At 48.1% G+C, this 23,057-nt stretch overlaps 1 protein-coding gene across 5 annotated transcripts in view; it reads right to left on the bottom strand.

Annotated features, from left to right (window-relative positions):
* The window catches only part of EMID1 (EMI domain containing 1), a 53,767-nt gene that overhangs the window by 3,743 nt on the left and 26,967 nt on the right, over positions 1 to 23,057 (bottom strand). For 3 of the 5 annotated variants that reach the window (XR_007729267.1, XM_050806820.1, XM_050806821.1), the window contains exons 10-15: positions 22,665 to 22,754; positions 22,467 to 22,519; positions 21,922 to 21,984; positions 21,776 to 21,820; positions 12,379 to 12,423; positions 1,597 to 1,681 (exon numbers count right to left, since the gene is read on the bottom strand). Coding sequence is in view for 3 of the 5 variants with exons in the window: in XM_050806820.1 (XP_050662777.1) it covers positions 1,597 to 1,681; positions 12,379 to 12,423; positions 21,776 to 21,820; positions 21,922 to 21,984; positions 22,467 to 22,519; positions 22,665 to 22,754 (381 nt within the window). In the remaining 2 variants the exon portion in view is untranslated. Of the gene's footprint in view, positions 1 to 533; positions 625 to 1,596; positions 1,682 to 12,378; positions 12,424 to 21,775; positions 21,821 to 21,921; positions 21,985 to 22,466; positions 22,520 to 22,664; positions 22,755 to 23,057 lie in introns of all 5 variants that reach the window. The other 2 variants (XR_007729268.1, XM_050806822.1) reach the window with 2 other exon arrangements.

Genomic DNA, 23,057 nt, shown 5'->3' on the forward strand with positions numbered 1-23,057 from the left:
TCTAGGCCCTGCCAGATTCTGTCGCTTCTAGGCTCCTTCTGGTCTCTTGGCCTTCGCTCATGCTGTTTCTCTGCCTGTTCACTCTCCCCAGATCCTTGCCCTTCAGGTCTCCACTTAGATATCACCCTCCAGGAAGACCTCCCTCAACCCCCTCCAACCTCCTCTGGGCCAGGTCAGAGGCACTTCTGTATTCCCATGGCTGCCGGTACTCCCTTCCCTGCAGTGTACCTCACCTTGGGTTTCTCTACCAGTGTCAGGGTTCTCCTGAGCGCCCCCAGCACCCTACACTCCTCGAGGGCAGGACTATGTCTGTCTTATCTTGTGGAGCCTGTCCCAATAAGGTGCCTGGCACAGAGCAGGTATTCATTCACTCGAGTGACCAGAGCCTTCTCTCTGCCAGGCACCATCTGCTGGCTGGCTGGCTGGCTGAAGAATGAGTGTCCGCTGGCCTGGGCCGAGCATTGGAAGGCACCTTCTGCATGCCCAGGCCCTTCCTGGAAGAGGCTGCCCCTGCCTGCCCGCCCTGCCATTACCTGGCCAGATGATGGCTTCCAGCAGGGTGACCCGTCTGGCCAGGAGCTCCAGCTGAGCCTGCTGCTGCAGGAAGCTCTGTAAGCTAGGAGCCTGATGGGAGATGGAGAAGAGCAGACGGTGCGAGTCTGGCCTCTGAGGGCTGGGCTGGGAAGCCAAGCCGGGAGGGTGGGAGGGCACTGCCAGCTGCCATCAGGGCAGGAGCCTGGGAGTGAGTCTCAGTACTGAGACTTCAGTCTCCCCTCCTATGGTGGGGACAGGGCTGGCCTGGATCCTCAAGTAACCACATGGGTGGGGAGTTTCTGGGTGAATGCTTGGGGTGAGAGCCTGGCTCTCTTAGTCCCCTAAAGGGACCAATAGAACACGTTAGGAGGACCAAGGGGAAAACTGCAAAGGGGACACCTGAGGCCAGGAGGGTCTGCCTTGTGAGAGCCTCTGGGGGATTATGGGAGAGGAAGGTCAGAACTGGTAGGTAGTGCATTACCCAGAGTCCCCTGGGGCCTGAGCCTGGCTCTGTCACCCACAGTCCCCTGCCCTTCTGGAGTCTTGCTCCACGACCTATTGTCCTGCGGGCCTGACTCTGTTACCCATGATTTCTCTAGAGCTGAAGGCTGACTAGAGTCTGGATCCATTACCTGTAATCCTGTTGCCCTGAGCTGTGATTTGGTTACCCATGATCCCTTGCACTGCAGGAGTCTGGCTCTGTTACCCACAATCCCACTGCTAGACTGGAGTTTGGTTCCATTGCCCATAATTTCTTCCAAACTTGAAATCTGTTATCTCTGGTTCCCTGCAGGCCTAGAAACCACATTACCCATAATGCCTAGAGGCCCAGGTCTGACCACAGCAGTAGAGCCTGGGTTTCTAGGGTACCCCTGCACCCATGGAGGAGGGAACCAGTCATTGAGGGATGGGTGGTTGTGGTCTCTCAGGTCCATGCTTGCCTGGGACAGGCACCTTCTCCAGTCTCATGACTGGGCTCAGGCCAGTTCCACCCCAGAAGGGCTTGGGGAAGGCTGGCAGGCAGGGGCTGGACCGTCTGTCCATCTGTCTGTCTCTACTCACCATAGAGCCCAATCATTGTTTCCAAGATTAAAACCCTCTCAGCTAAAATCTTCAAAGCCTCGCGTAGTTGGTGCAACCCCTCCCCCTGTGGAGGAAAGAGACAGATGCAGCCGTGAAGGGGGCAGGGGAGGGGACCCCGCAAAGCCCGTCAGTGGCCCATGCCCCACCCAGGACATGCACCTGCAGCCCCCACACTACCTGCCACAGCCCAGGGTCCATGGACAGCCAGAACAAGACCGGTTGAGGACAGGAGGGGGACAACAAGGCAGGCGGAAGGAAGCAACCCCTGCGGGACCTCCCAGAAGGTCCCGTTGGATCCCAGCTGGCTGCTCTCCTACACTGCCGCAAATCCTGCTGCGCTGAAGGTGGGGCGAGCCAATCTTCAGGGGCAGAACGGCCACCCCAGAGGCTGCTGGGAGTCCTCCTGTCTTCTAATGTCTGTCACTCAGCACCAGTTGCTCTCCCAACACCTGCATGACTATATTCCTTGGTCACCTATATGTTTATTTACTTCACATTCTTTTTGCTGTAAATCACTACATTAGCCTCACCCTAATTACTCTGATCAGTGAGCTCAGGCTAGTTACCAGTATTTTCACTTATGCCCAAATGAATATATGGATGTTCCTTGACTTGCAATGGTGTTTCATCCAGATAAACCCAGTGTAAGTTGAAAATATCGCAAGTCAAAACCGCATCTTTGAGACGGAGTTTCGCTCTTGCTTCCCAGGCTGGAGAGAAATGGCACGATCTTGGCTCACCACAACCTCCACCTCCCAGGTTCAAGCGATTCTCCTGCCTCAGCCTCCAGAGTAGCTCATGCCCTACCACGCCCGGCTAAATTTGTATTTTCAGTAGAGACAGGGTTTCTCCATGTCGGTCAGGCTGGTCTGGAACTCGGCCTCAGGTGATCCGCCCGCCATGGCCTCCCAAAGTGCTGGGATTACAGGCATGAGCCACTGTGCCCAGCCAATACGACTTTTTTTTAAGAGACAAGGGTCTTGCTACGTTGCCCAGGCTGGTCTCGATTTCCTGGCCTCAAGTGATCCTTCTATCTCAGCTTCCCAAAGTGTTGGGATTACAGGCGTAAGCCACCATCCCTGGCCAAAAAAGTGCATTTTGACATACAATATTTTCAACTTACGATGCGCTTATTTGGAAGTAATGAGGAATATACTGAAAGCCTATATTGCTTTTGCACAACTGTAAAGTTGAAAAATTGTAATTTGAACCATCATAAGTTGGGGACCATCAGTGTGTCAATAAAATTAGACAACGTTTGAGTTACACTGCTTTTGGAGAACTTGCGCTTAAATGCTGACAAACCTGAGGCTCAGGCCTCTGCCTCTTCCCCAGCAATTCACGCTTTGAACTCCCTGCCTGGAAAACAGTGCTCACCTCTCCCAGGGCTTAGACTATGCCAGGTCCACATTCTGGCACATCCTGATGCGTCGCCCTCAGCCCAGCCCTCTCCTCTTAGCAGTACAGGTCTGCTTCTCCCTGTCTCTGGCTCCCAGAACCCTGGCACTGGGCTCACAAAGCCCCTCCTCCAAGGCCACCAGCTCTGGGGCTCCCCACTCCCCAAGTGGTGCCAGCTGCTACCCAGGGCTCATGCCAGAGACCTCATCTCTTCCTCCCCATCTGCATCCTTTCCTTCCCCAGCATACAGTCCACAGTCTTGACAACACTCCATACTCCCTCATTCCTTCCTCTTTCCTAGTCCAGAAACAAAGCTATTTCCAGAATGTAGATCTCTCAATTCCAGCAGCATGCCAGGATGACTAATAGAACTATCCCAGCCCTGATGACATCTGGAAATCTCTCTTGGTGTCCTTTACTCAGTACAGATAAGTGAAGGGATGGACAATATGTATAATTGTATAATTACAAGCCAACCCTTTAAGGTTGTTGCTTCTCACAAAACCATCTAAACAACTGAGAAGTCTCTCAATATGTCCATCATGAGCCTGCTCGCTGGGGCCGACCCTTGTGATCCAGCTGTCCTGTCCACATCACATGGATTGGGCGACCCTCAGGCTGCTGAATGGCCATTTCAGCCTGGGGGTCCCAGGGTCACCACGGGCTGCATGCCAAAGTAATCCCCCTTTGAGTATTGCAGGGGCAGGATCTAAAAATGAATGACCTTCACTGGGCACAGTGGCTTACACGTGTAATTTCAGTGCTTTGGGAGACCAAAGTGGCAGGATCACTCAAGGCTAAGAGTTTGAGACCAGTCTGGGGAACATAGCAAGACCCCATATCTACAAAAAATTAAAAAATTTGGGTGGGCACGATGGCTGTCATGTAATCCCAGCACCTAGTGACACTTTGGGAGGCCAAGGTGGGTGTATCACTTGAGGTCAGGAGTTCTAGTGCAGCCTGGCCAACATGGTGAAACCCCATCTCCACTAAAAATACAAAAATTAGCTGAGCATGGTGGCGTGCACCTATAGTCCCAGCTACTTGGGAGGCTGAGGCAGGAGAATCACTTGAATCCAGGAGGCAGAGGTTGCAGTGAGCTGAGATCACACCACTATACTCCAGCCTGGGTGACGGAGGGAGTATCCATCTCAAAAAAAAAAAAAAAAAAAAAAAAAAAAGAAAGAAAAAATATTAGTTGGGTGTGGTGGCGCACACCTGTACTTCTAGCTACTGTGGAGGCTGAGGTGGGAGGTTCACTTGAGCACAAGAGTTTGAGGCTACAGTGAGCTATGATTGTGCCACTGCACTCCAGGATAGGTGACAGAGCAAGATCATGTCTCAAAAAAAGCTGGGGGGCCTGGCATGGTGGCTCACACCTTAATTCTGACACTTTAAGAAGCCAAGGTGAGAGGATCACTTGAGCCCAGCCAGGGCAACATAGTGAGACCCCATCTCAAAAAAAAAAAAAAAAAAAAAAAAAAGGCCCAATACAGTGGCTCATGTCTGTAATCCCAGCACTCTGGGAGGCTGAGGTGGGTGGACTGCTTGAGCTCAGGAGTTACAGACCAGCCTAGCCAACATGGCGAAATCCCATCTCTACTAAAAATACAAAAATTAGCCAGGCATGGTGGTGTGTGCCTGTAGTCCTGGCTACTTGGGAGGCTGAGGTGGGAGGATTGATGCCCAGGAGGCTGAGGCTGCATTGGGCCGAGATTGTACCACTGCACTCTGGCCAGGGCGACAGAAGCCCTGTCTTAAAAAAAGAAAAAATTAAAAAATTAGCCAGGCGTGGTGGTGTGTACTTGTAATTCCAGTACTTTGGGAGGCTGAGGTGGGAGGGTGGCTTGGGCCCCTGAGGTGGAGGCTGCAGTGAGCCATGATCACGCCACTGTACTCCAGCCTGGGCAACACAGCAAGACCCTATCTCAAAAAATAAAAAATAAAAAAAGATGATCTTAAAAAATTCCAGGCTGAGCACGGTGGCTCACGCCTGTAATCCCAGCACTTTGGGAGGCTGAGGCGGATAGATCACCTGAGGTCAGGAGTTCAAGACCAGCTTGGCCAACGTGGAAAAACCCTGTCTCTACTAAAAAAATATATATACATATATACACACACACACACACGTATATATGTATGTGTATATATACGTATATATATGTGTATACATATATACACACACGCAAAAATTAGCTGGGTGTGGTGGCACATGCCTGTAATCCCAGCTACTCAGGAAGCTGACGCAGGAGAATTGCTTGAACCCAGGAGGCGGAGGTTGCGGTGAGCAGAGATCATGCCATTGCACTCCAGCCTGGGCAACAGAGCAAGACTCTATCTCAAAGGAAAAAAAAAAAAGATGAAAAAGATACTCCATTAAGCCATTCCCAGCATGGACAATGGGACAAGCTGACATGAGCCTCCTAACGAGGTACAATAAAAGGCACCACAAGTGCCCCTGCCAAGAGTATTTAGCCTACATCTCATCATGAAGAAACAATCAGACAAATTTAAATTGTGGGACATTCACACAAAGACAAAGTCAAGAGAAGATGAAAAAGGCAGGAGGCCTGTTTCAAAAGAGACTAGAAATGTGGCAACCAAACGCAATGTGTGAAAACCTTGATTAGATTTTAGACTTGACTGATTGATTGATTGAGACAAGGTCTTGCTCTGTTGCCCAGGCTGGAGTGCAGTGGTGTGATCATGGCTCACTGTAGCCTTAACTTTCAGGACTCGGATGATCCTCCTGTCTCAGTCTCCCAAGTAGCTGGGACTACAGGTGTGTGCCACCACACCCAGCTAATTGGAAAAAAATATTTTTTTTTTTTTGTAGAGACAGGTGTCTCCCTATGTTGCCCAAAATGGTCTCAAACTCTTGGGCTCAAAAGAGCCTCCTACCTTGGCTTTCCAAAGTGCTGGGATTATAGGCATGAGCCACCTTGCCCAGCCAGATCTTGGACTTTGAAAAAAAAAGAGCTTTAAAAGGCATTTTGGGGGCCAGGTGTGGTGGCTCACACCTGTAATCCCAGCACTTTGGGAGGCTGAGGCGGGCGGATCACCTGAGATCAGGAGTTTGAGATCAGCCTGGCCAACATGGTGAAACATCGTCTCTACTAAAAATACAAACATTAGCCGGGCATGGTGGCAGGCACCTGCAATCCCAGCTACATGGGAGGCTGAGACAGAAGAATCGCTTGAACCCAGGAGTCAGAGGTTGCAGAGAGCAGAGATTGTGCCATTGCACTCCAGCCTGGGCGACAAGAGTGAAACTCAGTGTCATAAATAAATAAATAAGTAAGTAAATAAATAAAGGTATTTTGGGGGTCAGGCATGGTGGTTTACGCCTGTAATCCCAGCACTTTGGGAGGCTGAGATGGGTGGATCACCTAAGGTTAGGAGTTCGAGATCAGCCTGGCCAACATGGGGAAACCCTGTCTTTACTAAAAATACTAAAATTAGCCGGGCATGGTGGCACACGCCTGTAATCCCAGTTACTCAGGAGTTGGAGGTAGGAAAATGGCTTGAACCTGCGAGGCGGAGGTTGTAGTGAGCTGAGATCACGCCACTGCACTCCAGTCTGGGTGACAGAGACTCCATCTCAAAAAAAAAAAAAAAAAAAAAAAAAAGGCATCCGGGGACAAGTGGTAAAATTTACAGGTAAGTCACATATTAAATGGCATCATTTTGCTAAATCAATGTTAGCTTTCTTAAGTATGACGATGGTATTGTGGTTATGTGGGAGAATGCTCATGTTCACTCACGGTGCACGCTGCAATGTTAGGGGAAACGTGGCTGGGTTTTGCAGCTTACTTTTAAATGAATTTGAAAAAAAGATCTATAAATATATAAGAGAGAATGACAGAACAATTGTGGCTCAATACAGTCATATGTCACGTAATGATGTTTCAGTCAGTGATGGATCGCATATCTCCATGGTGGTCTCATAAGATTATAATGGAGCCGAAAAATTCCCATTGCCTAATATTTACTATATTTTACCTATTTACTTATTTATTTTTCAGAGTCTTGCTGTGTCGCCCAGGCTGGAGTGCAGTGGCATGATCTCATCTTACTGCAGCCTCAACCTCCCCGGCTCAAGCGATCCTCCCACCTTAGCCTCCCAAGTACCTGGGACCACAGGCACGTGCCATCACACTCAGCTAATTTTTTTATTTGTACAGACAAGGTCTCACTACATTGCCTAGGTTGGTCTGGAACTCCTGGGCTCAAGTGATCCTCCTGCCTTGACCTCCCAAAGTGCTGGGATTATAGGTGTGAGCCACTGCACCTGGCCATATGCTATACTTTAAATTGTTATTATAGAGTGTACTCCTTCTACTTATTTAAAAAACAGTTAACTGTGAAACAGCCTCAGGCAGGTTCTTCAGGAGGTATTCCAGGAAAAGGCATTGTTATCACAGGAGATGACAGCTCCACGTGTGTTACTGCCCAGAAGACCTTCCAGTGGGAGAAGAGGTGGACATGGAGACAGTGATATTGATGATCCTGATCCTGTGTAGGCCTAGGCTAATGTGTGTGTTTATGTCTTAGTTTTAGCAAAAACATTTAAAAAGTCAAAAATAAAAAATAAAAAAAAGGCCAGGCACGGTGGCTCATGCCTATAATTCCAGCACTTTGGGAGGCTGAGGCGGGCAGATCACTTGAAGTCAGGAGTTCGAGACCAGCCTGGCCAGCCCACATGGTGAAACCCCATCTCTACTAAAAATACAAAAAATTAGCTGGGCGTGGTGGCTCATGCTTGTAATTCCTGCTACCCAGGAGGCTGAGGCAAGAGAATCGCTTGAACCTGGGAGATGGAGGTTGCAGTGAGCTGAAATCAACCACTGCACTCCAGCCTGGGCGAAAGAGGAAGACTGTCCCAAAAAAACCCAAAAACCTTTTTTTTTTTTTTTTTTTTTTTTGAGACGGAGTCTCGCTCTGTCGCCCAGGCTGGAGTGCAGTGGCCGGATCTCAGCTCACAGCAAGCTCCGCCTCCCGGGTTTACGCCATTCTCCTGCCTCAGCCTCCCGAGTAGCTGGGACTACAGGCGCCCGCCACCACGCCCAGCTAGTTTTTTGTATTTTTTAGTAGAGACGGGGTTTCACCATATTAGCCAGGATGGTCTCGATCTCCTGACCTCGTGATCCGCCCGTCTCGGCCTTCCAAAGTGCTGGGATTACAGGCTTGAGCCACCGCGCCCGGCCCCAAAAACCTTTTATAGTGTATTTTTACTATACCTTTTCTATGTTTAGATACACAAATAATACTTACGATTGTGTTGCAGTTGCCTGTAATATTTAGCATAGTAACATGCTGTTTAGGTTTGTAGCCTGGGAGCAATTGGCTACACCACACAGATGAGGTGTGCCGCAGGCTATCCCATCCAGGTTTGTGTACGTATATTGTATGATGCTCATGCCACAACGAAATCATCTCATGACATATTTCCCAGAACATATCCCCATTATTAAGTGGCACATGGCTGTAACAATAATTGGTCCATCTACAGGAAGGGCAGAATGACATTCATTGTACCAACTTTTCTGTATATCAAAATGCAAAATGGCTGGGTTCAGTGGTTCACACCTGTAATCCCAGCACTTTGGGAGGCCGAGGTGGGTGGATCACATGAGGCCAGGAGTTCAAGACCAGCCTGGCCAACATGGTACAACCCCATCTCTACTAAAAATACAAAAATTAGCCAGAAGTGGCTACAGAGTCCCAACTACTCAGGTGGCTGAAGCATGAGAATTGCTTGAACCCAGGAGGCAGAGGCTGCAGTGAGCTGAGATCGAGCTGTTGCACTCCAGCCTGGGTGATAGAGAGAGACTCTGTCTCAATAAAAAAGGAAAAAAAATAAAATAAAAATAAAAAAATAAAAATACTGGGGAGGCCAGGTGCAGTGGCTCACACCTGTAATCCCAACACTGTGGGAGGCTGAGGTAGGAGGATCACTTGAGGCCAGGAGTTTGAGACCAGCCTGGGAAACACAGTGAGATCTTGTCTGTATTTTTTCAAAACATAAAAATAAAAAGAAAAATCTGGGCATAAGTGTTTTTAAAATCCATTGTTTGGAACTCCCTCAGACAGATGGCCTGATGTTTGCATTGATGACAACCCGGTCTCCTCCAGCCTGGCCTGCCCTCTGCACTTCAGATCTAAGTGTCTGGGCCTGCTGGACGCCCCTACTTGGCTGTAACACAGACTCCTCCCGTTGGTTCACAGACAAAACTCAGCCTGCTTGCTTCTCCTGGTTCTCTTTTGCTATTTGAAGTCTCCCTTGACTCCTCACTCCCTTTTGCAGCCAAACCAGCACACAAGTGTCTTTTTGCTCCATCGATGGCTGTCTGTCCTCACTGGCTCCCACCCCCTGCCCGGCTCAGACTCTCACCAGGATGACCACAACAGCTCCCTACTTACTGTCTTCTGCTTTTCCCATCCATTCGCCAAGGCAACCGGGGGGATTTTTGCAAATAAATAAAAAAAAAAACCTGACCACATCATTCCCCTGCTTCTCGAGCCTTCAATGCCTCCCCACTGCCCTAGAACAAAGCCCAAATTCCTGAATGTGGCCTCCTACCTTTGGCCTCTGTTCCACTCTCTGCCTGTCACAATGCCACTCCAAGTATTTTCAGCTCCTCAAATATCCAAGGCTCCCTCTTGCCACAGGGGCTATGCACCTGTTGTACCCCCGCCTCTGCCTGGACACCCCGTGCCTGGTTAATGCACCTTTCAGGCTTCACCTGGCTCCTCCGGGAGGATGCTAAAGTGTGAAGTGTTTATAAAGTTGACAGTCCTGTAGCTGCTGATTATAGGTCTTTTTCACCCCACCTCACTGTCACCACCCTGAGGGTGGGGACTGTGTCTGAATTGCATCTGTGTCCACAGTGCCCAGCCCCAGGTCTGGTGCCCATGGAGGAGATGCTTGGGGAATGGTAGCTGGTTCTCTGGACCTAGGAGCTTAAAAGTCAGGGCTCCAGTTCCTGCTCTGCCAAGGATTCTCTCTGCAGAGTCGGGCCTCAGTTTCCCTGTCTGAATAAGGGGTAAGAGCTTCAATCCAGGTGGGCAGGCCCAGCGTAGTCATTCCAGTTCCTGCAGTGCACGATCATGACCACCAGGCGTCACTGCCGGGCCACAGCCAGAACGCCCGTCTGCACGCTGCACTAAGGGAGTTGGTTGGTGAAGTGTACATAGGAGCCCTCCGGGACCTTGCCAGCACTGAACCTCATTCCCACCTGTCCCCAACAGAGCTGTTGCCCCAGCCCCCAAAGCCTCATGCAACCCCCAGCCCAGCAGGTCCCCTCCCAGGCAAGCAGCAAGCAGGGGCAGAAATGCAGGTAGAAGAGGGGCAGGAAGGTGGGTGGGCAGGGGCCCTGCTACCTCTTGTGGGGAGCCCACAGGTGGTTCTGGGTTCAAGGACTGGTCTAGGGTGGCCAGGGCATCTTGCCGGGGGTTCTCATGAAGGGAAGGGACTGCCCAATCTCTCCCATCCCTCCTGGGCTGGGTGGTAAATGTGTTCCCAGACCAACGGCCTCTGGGAGAGGCCAGCAAGTAGCCTAGGGGAGGCAGAGGGTCAGGCACGCATGGGTCTACCTGACCCCAGCTCAGCTCATGCCCATACTGGCAGTTTTAAGAGGCTCTGGAGCTACGGAGGATGGGCATGGGGTAGGAGGAGATTCAGGGCAGCAGGGGCCAGGAGAGGCTAACTGGAGAGGTAGCAGGTCCCCAGAAGTCATAGGCAGCACAGGGGAAGACTCGTGCAGGGTAGGGGGCTCCCACGGCTGTATCCATCACTGACCCCACAATCAAGAACTGAGAGGGCAAGGCAGGCACAGGGTGCCACCCACATCCTCACTAACTTGTGACTGCCAGGAAGTAGGGTGTCCCATCCAGACTGCATGTGGAGGGGGAGTCACAATACCACCCCCCAAAAAGAGCTTCCTAGTTGTCTCTCTCTTCTGAAGGAGTGCCTGCCTCCACTCTGTCCATTTTCTAGATGTCTCCCCTGTCAGTGATGGCTTCCAGATGCCCGTGTCATGGGGCTTTTGGGTACGGTGTGTTTTAGGGTCCTCATCTTTCTCCCACTTCTCTTGGGTGAGTAGATTTCTAGGTCCTGACCCGAAAATCCCTTCCCTGCAATGATCTCCAATGATTGTGAAGGTTTCTACTTTCTTTTCTTTTCTTTTCTTTTTTTTTTTTTGAGACAGAGTCTCTCTCTGTCGCCCAGGCCAGAGTGCAGTGGCACGATCTCAGCTCACTGCAACCTCTGCCTCCTGGGTTCAAGTGATTCCCCTGCCTCAGCCTCCTGAATAGCTAGGACTACAGGTGCTCACCACCACGTCCAGCCAATTTTTGTATTTTTAGCCCAAAACTTTTAGGCTGATTTTGTATTTTGTATTTTTGTATTTTTTTTTTGTATTTTAGAGATGGGGGTTTTGCCACATTGGCCAGGCTGGTCTCGAACTCCTGACCTCAAGTGATCCACCTGCCTCGGCCTCCCAGAGTACTGGGATTACAGGCATGAGCCACCGCACCCCGGACGATTGTGAAGGTTTCTAGGACCCCACATTAATCATGAGATTTTGGGGTATGTGGTTTCTAGTTCCCCCTTCTTGTCCCCCTTCTCATTTACTCTGTCTCCTGTATATGTGAGAGTTTCTAGGCTTCTCTTCTCATCCATCATGGGTCTCCTATGTATGTGATGGTGTCTAGGACCTTGTGTAAACTATAGGTCCTTTAAGTATAGAGAAGTCTAGGTCACCTGGCCTCATTAACCACGTTAAACGTGTACATAGCAGTTTCGAGGAGTCTCTTCACAGGCTTTGTGCATTTCCAATGTGTATGGTGGTATCTAGTTCCCCATCCCTTTTACCACGTGGCTCCCATGTACCTCGTCATTTCTAGGCCCCTTTCCTAGGTCCCCTATCCCATGCTCCTGTGTAGATATTGTCTTCGTTCTTCCCTTTGTTCTGCAGACAAGGGAGCAAGCCAAGCCATTGCTGGGAAGGGGCTATGGAGGCAGGGGATGCAGTCTAGCCTGGGTCAGCCCAATCCACCCAGGAGGAACAGGCAGAGCCACCCTGGCCTGGAAAGGCCACAGAGGGAAGGTGGAGACAGGGACAGAGACTGAGACAGAAGGCATGGGGTCTGCTGATAGGGCTGGCCCTGCCCGGTTGGGAGCAACAAGATAGGAGAGGGAGTTGAGGCTGAGAATTGCCAAGGCTTCTGCCTGGGAGACCAGGCTGTAGTGGGGATGTGGATGGGGTGCTCCCACTCCCAGGGCCTCCTGGGGAGGGAATACTCTCTTGAGCACCTAGGGCTGAGAAGGCAGGAAGAGGCCAATGCCAGACCAGAGCTTACCCAGTGGCTCTTCTCACCAGGGTCTCCCTTGGGGCCAGGTTCCCCCTACAAGGGGAGAAAGAGATAGCAGCAGTGAGGAAGGGAAGGAGACAGAAAGGGAGGGGAAAAAAAAGAGGGAGGAAAAAGAGAGGGGAGAGGGAGAAAAACTTAGTGAAACAGATAGAAAGTAGCTCGTATTGGATACAAAGCAAAAACGAACTTCTTGAAGGCAACAAAAAGTAATAAAAAGCAGCCAGAAACTGGAGAATATTCAACCCTTAAAATAAGGGAATAGCACTGGGTAAAATCCATATACTTACACCTTTTCCTTAGAGGGTGCACCCCAACCCTATCAGCCTGGCAAAACAGAGCTTAAGCAGAAAGTTTCAGTTTTATTGGCCTGAGGAGTCAGAGGTTGAGGTTGCCAGAGAAGCAAGCAATTGATGAGAAATACTGGGAAGCAGGGAGCCACAAGTGCGGGAACTAAATCTGTGTAAATGTTCCTTTCTAACACTTGGATGGTCCCTGGATTGCCCTATCACAGGACAACACTCTAAGGAGCCCAGTGGGGGAGAACCAACAGATTGGTAGAACTGACTAAAATTGCCAAAAATTGCCCACCATGTAGGAGACAGAGTTTTGAGTTCAAGTCCAACCAAGTTAGAGGTGCTTGTGAACACCTAAAGCTTTCCAGTGAAACTCCAGAACCGCCATGGCTTAGGAATAAAGACTCTATCTCAGGATTAAGGGATTTTTCCTAGGACTAAGAGCAAAACCAGAGATTCTCTCTGATAAAGCCTACAAGTTAGCCTCTAAAAGAGCAAGATGACCCATCGATAATTTAACTGTTCTAGAATAAAACTCAATACTCTTCAGGAGATGCTAACAGAATTTAAAGTCTTTTCAACATATTACCTCCTTTGTCCAGTGTGCAACAAAAAATTACTAGACATGAAGACACAGGAAAATGTGACGCATATTGAAGAGAAAAATCAGCCAATAGAAATAGATCCACAGCCAACCTAGATGTTAGAATTAGCAAAGGAGTTTAAAATATCTATGATTAACATGTTAAATAATCTACTGAAATTGATATCATGGGTGATAAGATGGAGAATTTTAGGAGAGATATATACATTGTAAAAAAGAATCAAATGGAAATCCTGGAAGTGAAAATGATAATACTGGAAATAAAAAATTATCAGATGAAATTAATATCAGATTGGACGCAACAGAAGAAGTAAACAATCAACTTGTACGTAGGCCAATGGAATAATTTAAACTAAAGTATAGAGACAGCCTGTAGTCCTAGCACTTTGGGAGGCCAAGGTGGGAGGACAGCTTGAGACCAGGACTTTGGGGCCAACCTGAGCAACATAACAAGACCCATCTCTACTTTAAAATGAAAAAACAAAAACCAAACAAAAAACCAAGCCAGGTGTGGTGGTGGGCACCTGTAGTCCCAGCCACTCAGGAGGCTGAGGTGGGAGGATTGCTTGAGCCCAGGAGCTCAAGACTGCAGTGAGCTGTGATCACGCCATTGCACTCCAGCCTGGGTGACACAGCAAGACCCTATCTCAAAAAAGTAAAATAAAGAAATATAAAGCACAGAGAGACAAAGATTTTTTTGAAAACGAACAGAACTTCAGTGACTCCTGGGAGAAAATCAGTGGCGTTCCAGAAGGACAGACTGGAGGGCAGAAACGGAAAAAAATGTTTGAGGAAATGTTGACTTTTTTTTTTTTTTTTTTTTTCCAAATTTGATTTAAAAACAAAACAAAACAGACTTCTGGGTTCCAACCCGGCATGTAAAGAGCTTAGAAGTTGTTGGTTGGGTGCAGTGGCTCCTAGCACTTTGGGAGGCCGAGGCAGGTGGAATGTCTGAGGTCAGGAGTTTGAGACCAGCCTGACCAATATGGTGAAATCCCGTCTCTACTAAAAATATGAAAATTAGCCAGGCGTGGTGGCACGTGCCTGTAGTCCCAGCTCCTCTGGAGGCTGAGGCAGGAGAATCGCTTGAACCCGGGAGGCAGGGGTTGCAGTGAGCCGAGATCGTACCATTGCACTCCAGCCTGGGGGACAAGGGCGAGAGTCATCTCAAAAAAAGAAAGACCTTCGAAGTTGTCATTCCATCTTAATAACAAGTAGAAAGTTGAAAAAACTGAAAAATCAACGGCTCTTCTTAGATCTGTTGGAGAAATGAGGCCACAGGCAAACCACTGCCCCCAAAGCTGGAGAGGCAAATCCAGACCATCACAGCTTACTAAAGCAGAAACCCACAAGCACAAACCTCCAGAGGAACCAGGGCCAGGAGAGGAAAACCTAAACTGTAATTGATGAACTTCTAGAGGCTCCGTGTAGACAGGTCTTAGGGTTAAAAACTCCAGGGGGACCCAGTCATAGGCCCACATCCCTCCTTTGGTGAGTTTTACCTCAAGGAGCTCTACAAGGCCCTCACAGTGAATATCAGAGAAAAATGCCTTGTCCTTCCAGCAGGGGGAGGAGAGGAGGCACCATTTTGAAATAGACCAAAGCATTCTCTTCTGAACAAAGCCTACCTCAGGAGAAACTACTTTACCAGATCCTAACCTGTTGGGATGATCGGACCCAACACCAGCTCATGGGGGCAATAAAGTCCTGCAGAGTCAAAGGAATGGGAAGACAGTTTGAGAGAGAAAGTGGGTCCAGGGGGCCAACACAAGTATGGAGGCTGTGAAGGCCCTGAGCTCTGGGAGCCCACGCTATTTATTGGTGATCAAACAAAGAAACAGGTGGTGAGGATGCAGGGGTTGAGAGAAAGCAATGCATCAAGCACATGATTTACAGCTGTGACAGTTTAGCATTTTCTTTGAAGCATATGGAACATGTTCTGCTACTTAAGGTAATGGGAGTGCTAGAAGCAAGAAGCCAGCAAATCTAGACACATTCCAGAGGCCACGAGGGGTTTTATGCCCTGAGCCCTGGATTCCATCCAAGTCACGAGGGGTTTTATGCCCTGGGCTTAGACTATGGTGCGGCAGGGTAGCTTTCCACCCTTTAGCACGGAGTTTGGTGTTCCAAAGGCCACAAGGGGTTCTTGACCCTGGACCCCAGACATGTTCCAAGGCTCTTTTATGTTATGTCAGACATGCAAGCCCCGCCTCAGCTTCTTTCCCAAAACTCAGCTTTCCTCCCAACACTAACCACTCTGGAGGAGGTGAAATGCCCACTTCCAGCTCCCTCTAGTTTCCATGTGAAGGAAGGGAAATATCCAACTCTAACCCCTTCTAGACAACCTGTCCCACCTAAGAGGAAAAACAACCCCCAAACAAAAACAAAACAAAACAAAACAACAACAACTGAGACACACTGGTGAAGTTCACAGTCCAAGGGCACAAGCTCATCTAAAGACTGAGATCTAGGCTGGGCACAGTGGCTCATACCTACGGTCCTAGCACCTTGGGAGGCCAAGGTGGGTGGACTGCCTGAGCTCAGGAGTTCAAGACCAGCCTGGCCAACATGGTGAAACCTCAACTCTACTAATATACAAAAAAATTAGCCGGGTGTGGTGGTGGGCACCTGTAGTCCCAGCTGCTTGGGAGGTTGATGCATGAGAATCGCTTGAACCCAGGAGGCGGAGGTTGCAGTGAGCCAAGATCGAGCCACTGCACTCCAGTGCCTGGGAGACAGAGTGAGACTCCGTCTCAAAAAAAAAAAATACTGAGATCTAATCATAGGACTCCAGAACACTTCCCTTCCCCCATACCTTCTCACTACATTACTAAAGGCCTATCTACTGCAGTTCTTTTGAATAGTACCTTATGTCTACCTTCCAGTGAAAAATTACAAGGCACACTAAAAGGCAAAAACACAGTTTGAAGAGATTCAACAAACATCAGAACCAGCATCAGATATGGCAGAAATGTTCAGATTATCAGGCCAGGAATTTTAAAAATCTACGATTAACATGCTAAGGGGGCCGGGCGCGGTGGCTCAAGCCTGTAATCCCAGCACTTTGGGAGGCCGAGGCGGGCGGATCACAAGGTCAGGAGATCGAGACCACAGTGAAACCCCGTCTCTACTAAAAATACAAAAAATTAGCCGGGCGCGGTGGCGGGCGCCTGTAGTCCCAGCTACTCAGGAGGCTGAGGCAGGAGAATGGCGGGAACCCGGGAGGCGGAGCTTGCAGTGAGCCGAGATCGCGCCACTGCACTCCAGCCTGGGCAACAGCGTGAGACTCCGTCTCAAAAAAAAAAAAAAAAAAAAAAAAAAAAACATGCTAAGGGAATTAATGGAAAAAGTAGACAACCTACAAGAAGAGATGGAGTATAAGCAGAAAGATGGAAATTCTAAGAAAGGCCTGGGTGTGGTGGCTCATGCCTGTAATCCCAACACTTTGGGAGGCTGAGGTGGGTAGACTGCTTAAACTCAGGAGTTTGAGACCAGCCTGGGTAACATGGTAAAACCCTGCCTCTACATTAAAAAAAATAAAAATAAAAAAGAGAAAAAAAAAGATATTCTAAGAAATAATTAAAAATAAGTGGTAGAGATAAAAAGCACTGTAACAGAAATAAAGAATGCCTTTGATGGGCTTATTAGTGGACTGGACATGGCTGAGGAAAGAATCTCTAAGCCTGATGATATGACAATGGAAACTTTCAAAACTGAAATGCAAAGAGAAAAAAGGCTGAAATAATAGAACAGAATACCAAGAACTCTGGAACAACTACAAAAGACGTAAATATGCATAATGGAATGCCAGAAGGAGAAAAGAGAAAGAAACACAAGCAATATTTAAAGTAATAATGACAGAATTCTCCCCCCAAAAAATGTCAGACACCAAAACCACAGATCTAGGAAGATTAAGGAACACCATATAGGATAAATGCCACAAAATGACACATACGCATATCATATCCAAACTTCAGAAAATCAGGCTGGGTGCAGTGGCTCACACCTGTAATCCCAGCACTTTGGGAGACCAAGGCAAGAGGATCACTAGAGGCCAGAAAGACCAGCCTGGGCAACATAGTAAGACCTTGCTTCTAAAATTTAAAAAAAAAAAAAAAAAATGGTTGGGCGTGGTGGCTCATGCCTGTAATCCCAGCATTTTGGGAGGCTGAGGTGGGTGGATCACCTGAGGTCAGGAGTTTGAGACCAGGCTGGCTAACATGGTGAAATGCTCTCTCTACTAAAAATACAAAAAATAAGCCAGGCGTGGTGGCAGGTGCCTCTAATCCCAGCTACTTGGGAGGCTGAGGCAGGAGAATTGCTTGAACCCAGGAAGCGGAGGTTGCAGTGAGCCAAGATCACGCCATTGCACTCCAGCCTGGGGGACAAGAGTGAGACTTTGTCTCAAAAAAAAAAAAAAATATTAGCCAGGTGTGGCACGTGCCAGTAGTCCCAGCTACTCGAGAGGTGGAGGCGGGAGGATCCCTTGAACTCAGAAGGCTGGGTGACAGAGTGAGACCCTGTCTCAATAACAATAATAGTTTTTTAAAACACTTCAGAGAATCAAAGATAAAAAATACTGAAGAGAAAACAGAAGGAAAAAATATCTTTCTTGCAGAGGAGCAACAATAAGAATTACATCCAACTGTGCAGAAACCATGCAAGCAAGAGAGTGGAGAGTAATACACAAAGCATTGAGAGGACAAAAACACATCAACCTAGAAATCTTTTTTTTTTTTTTTTTTTTGAGACGGAGTCTCGCTCTGTCGCCCAGGCTGGAGTGCAGTGGCACGATCTCGGCTCACTGCAAGCTCCGCCTCCCGGGTCCACGCCATTCTCCTGCCTCAGCCTCCCGAGTAGCTGGGACTACAGGCGCCCGCCACCTCGCCCGGCTAGTTTTTCGTAGTTTTTAGTAGAGACGGGGTTTCACCGGGTTAGCCAGGATGGTCTCCATCTCCTGACCTCGTGATCCGCCCGTCTCGGCCTCCCAAAGTGCTGGGATTACAGGCGTGAGCCACTGCGCCCGGCCTCAACCTAGAAATCTTTACCCTGAAAAATTATTCTTCATAAATGAAAGGGAAATGAAGACTCTCAGACAAACAAAAACTGAGGGAATTTTTGTCACTAGATCTGCCTTGTAGGAAACATTAAAAGAAGTTCTTCAGCAGAGTGCTTATTTTATTTTATGGAATGAAGTGTTGCCCAATTCTAGAATCACAAATAAAGCCAACTGGGAAAAAATAAAAGGCATTCTTCAGAGAGGACAAAAATTATATGTCAGAAACTCAGATTTTACATAAAGAAAGGAGGAGCAAAGCCGGGCATAGTGGCTCACGCCTGTAACCCCAGCACTCTGGGAGGCTGAGCTGGGTGGATCACCTGAGGTCAGGAGTTCGAGACCAGTCTGGCCAACATGGTGAAACCCTGTCTCTAATAAAAATACAAAAATTAGCCAGGCAGGGTGGCGGGTGCCTGTAGTCCCAGCTATTCGGGAGGCTGAGGCAAGAGAATTGCTTGAACCCGGGAGGCAGAGGTTGCAGTAGCAGAGATTGCACCACTGCACTACAGCCTGGGTGAGACAGCAAGACTCCATCTCAAAAGAAAATAAATAAATAAATAAAGCCAAAAAAAAAAAAAAAAAAAAAAAAAGAAAAAAAAAGAAGAAAGAAAAAGTGTGGCAGACAAAAATAGGAACAAAGAACAAGGACAACAAATAGAAAATAGTAGCCGGGCATGGTGGCTCACACCTGTAATTCCAGCACTTTGGGATGCCAAGGCTGGTGGATCACAAGGTTAGGAGTTAAACACCAGTCTGGTCAAGAGGGTGAACCCCATCTCTACTAAAAACACAAAAATTAGCCGGGTGTAGTGGCAGGCACTTGTAGTCCCAGCTACTCAGGAGGCTGACGCAGAAGAATTGCTTGAACCAGGGAGGCGGAGTTTGCAGTGAGCCGAGATCAAGCCACCGGACTCCAGCCTGGGTGACAGAGCAAGACTCTGCCTCAAAAAATAAAAAAGATAAAAGCAAATAGTAATATGATAGCTATTAACCCAACTATATAAATAATCACTTCATTTATTTAGTTATTTTTTATTTTACTGATTGATTTATTTTTTTGAGATGGAGCCTCACTCTGTCGCTCAGGCTAGAGTGCAGTGGCGGGATCTCGGCTCACTGCAACCTCCATCTCCCAGGTTCAAGCGATTTTCCCGTCTCAGCCTCCTGAGTAGCTGGGATTACAGGAGTGCACCACCATACCTGGCTAATTTTTGTGTTTTTAGCAGAGACGGGGTTTCATCATGTTGGCCAGGCTGGTCTCGGACTCCTGACCTCAGGTGATCCACCTGCCTCCGCCTCCCAAAGTGCTGGGATTACAGATGTGAGCCAGTATGCACAGACTATTTAGTTATTTTTTAGAGGCAAGGTCTGGTTCTGTCATTCAGGCTGAAATGCAGTAAAGCAATGATAACTGTCACCTTCAACTCCTGGGCTCAAGCAATCCTCCCAGCTCAGCCTCTCAGGTAGCTGAATCTACAGATGCACACTACCACATCCAGCCAGTTTTAAAATTTGTTTTATAGAAACAGGGTCTCATTTTATTGCCCACTCTGGTCTCAAACTCCTGATTTCAAGTGATCCTCCTGCCTTGCCTCCTGAAGTGCTGGAATTACAAGTGTGGGCCACTATGCTGGGCCTCAATAATCACTTTAAATGTCAATAGCCTAAATACAGCAATTAAAAGATGAGGATTGTTAGAATGGACCAAAAAACAAGACCCAACTATATGTTGTCTACAAGAAACTGACTTTAAATATAACCACAAAACAGGTTAAATGTAAAGGAATGGAAGTTAACTGGGCATGGTGGTACATGCCTGTGGTCCCAGCTACTCAGGAGGCTGAGGTGTGAGGATTGCCTGAGCCAGGGAAGTTGAGGCTACAGTGAGTGATGATTGCACCACTGCACTCCAACCTAGGTGACAGAGAAAGACCCTGTATCAAAAAAAAAAAAAAAAAAAAAAAAGGAAAGGGATGGAGAAAGATATAGCATGCTAACTCTAATCAAAAAAAAGCAAGAATAGCTTTAATTCTAGAAAGAGAATTAATTTTAGAAAGAGAAGATTTTAAGTCAGGCACGATGGCGCACACCTGTAGTCCCAGATACTTGGGATGCTGAGGCAGGAGGATCACTTAAGGCACTTCATTCACTATGTGCCCAGGAGTTTGAGTCCAGCCTGGGCACACAGGGAAACCCTGTTTCTATAAAAGAAAAAAGGAATAAAAAAGTACTCAATCCAAAAGAAGACAAGAAAAGAGAAGGGAAAAAAGAAACACAAAACAGAAGGAGTAAATAGAACATAAACAGCAAGATGGTTAACTTAAACAGAACCATATCAATTAATTAATCAATTATACATATCATTAAATATAAATTAACTAAATAGTCAAACTGTTTTTAAACAGCAAGACCCAAGTCATATGATGCATTTCTTTTTTTTTTGAGACAAACTCTCGCTCTTATTGCTCAGGCTGGAGTGCAATGGCACAATCTCAGCTCACTGCAACCTCTGCCTCCCAGGTTCAAGTGATTCTCCTGCCTCAGCCTCCTGAGTAGCTGGGATTACAGGTGCCTACCACCATACCAGGCTAATTTTTGTATATTTAGTAGAGATGGGGTTTTACCATGTTGACCAGGCTGGTCTTGAACTTCTGACCTAGGTGATCCACCCGCCTCGGCCTCCCAAATTGCTGGGATTATAGGTGTGAGCCACAGTGCCTGGCCCACACTTTCTTACATTTAAGAAAATTTATATACATATTTTGGAGACAGGGTTTTGTCATGTTGCCCAGGCTGGTCTTGAACTCCTGAGCTCAAGCGATTCACCTGCCTTGGCCTCCCAAAGTGCTGGGATTACAGGCGTGAGTCACCACACCCGGCCATGATGCACTTTAAATATAAAGTTACAGGTTGAAAGAAAAAGGATAAAAAAAGATATAACATGCAAATGCCAAGCATAAGAAAGCTGGTGTGCTATTAAAAGCACACAAAGAAGATTCAAGACAAGTATTATCAGAGATAAAGATATTAATTTCATAAAGGTAAAATGACCAAGGAGACATTAAAAAACTAAATGTGAATGCACCTAATAACAAAGACCCAAAATACATAAAAATTGACCATATTAAAGAGAGAAATGAACAGATCTACAATCAGAATTGGAGAGATAGAGTGTAAATGAAATACAGAGTCGAAGAGACAGACATGCAGAGGGAAAGAGAGAGATACAAGAAACAGAGAGCCAGAGTGAGAGAGCCAGAGGCAGCCTGATCCAAAGAGGACAATGAGTCTCAGAGACAGGGAGCATCTGAGAATAAATGACAAAACAGGGAGGATCAGAAGTTCTGGTTGCAGGGGATGGAGTCAGAGGAAGAATCTGGGACTATGGGATCCTGCAGGGATGATTGCAGGACAGACAGCAACACTTACCTGCTGCCCAGCAGAGCCTTGGGGGCCAGGCTCCCCACGCAGTCCCTGTGTAGGAGGAGACAAATGGTGTCAGCTGTTGAAGGCTCTGACCTGGGGCCCTCAGGACTCCCCAGAATTCCCCCACCTGGGGCCACCTGAGTACTCACTCTCTCGCCTTTCTCTCCTGGGTGGCCAGAGATTCCTTTGGGTCCAGTTGGGCCTGGGGGTCCCTGAGCAACAAGACAGGGCCTCAGCCTTGTGTTGGGGCAGGATGGAGCAGGCAGGGGCTTGGGAACAGAGGTGTTGTGGGGAGGGTGCTCTAGCTTGGTCTGGGCCTCTGGGTTCTTCACCATACACCAAGCACAGAGCAATCAGTTCATACAGCTCAGTGTTAAAAGATCTGATCCTAGAGTCAGATAGTCCCACCACAACTCACGGAAGTTGCCATGTGCTGGCCACAGCCCTAGGGCAAGAATCCCCACTTTTCTTGGTTTTAGGTGATAACAATACATGGTTTTCATTACTTGGATTGAATAAGATTTATGGAAGGTAGTTTGCATATTAAGTGCTCAATAAATACTTATTGAATGAATGAATGGAAGGATGAATGGATGGATGGATAGATGGATACAAGGGTGGATGATGGACAGATGTATGGATAGATGGAAAGATGGACAGACACATGGGTGAGAGTACAAGGAGAACTACTCACTATGTGTCCAGGACTCCCAGGGACACCTGTGGGGCCAGGAGGCCCAGGGGGACCTGGAAAAAGACAGGATGTCCTAAGGGCCAGAACAAAGTACAATCTCAGGAAGTGCCCCATCAGCTCCCTCCTGACAGCCCCAAACCCTATTCCCTCTGCCATCTATCAACTCCACCCCTTACCCCAGGCCTGGACCCAACTTACCCATGGGCCCTGGAGGGCCTGGAGGCCCAGTGGGTCCCCGGGGCCAGTGGTTGTTGGTCTCAGTGAAGGTGTTGGACAGCAGTGGGTCTCCTGGGTGAGCAAAGATGATGAGTGAGTAGAGCTGGGTAGAGTGGGGTGGTTAGTCTTCACCTGCCACCTCTGCCAAGACAGCTTGGACTGCCCCATGGGGCAGCCTGCAGCATGGCTGGTACCACCTGGGCACCTGCTCCCAGGGTGAGGAGTGTGGAGAGTGCTGGTCTCACAAGACCAGGAAGCAGGGAGATGTGGGTTCTAACCCCACTGCAACCTAGCTGGTGACATCCAGCAACACTCTCCACTTTTCAGAGCCTGTACTGTCACCTGCCAAATGGGAATGACAATAAAAGAAACCAT

This window comes from Macaca thibetana, chromosome 10, assembly GCF_024542745.1.
Source record: "Macaca thibetana thibetana isolate TM-01 chromosome 10, ASM2454274v1, whole genome shotgun sequence".
Lineage (NCBI taxonomy): Eukaryota > Metazoa > Chordata > Mammalia > Primates > Cercopithecidae > Macaca > Macaca thibetana.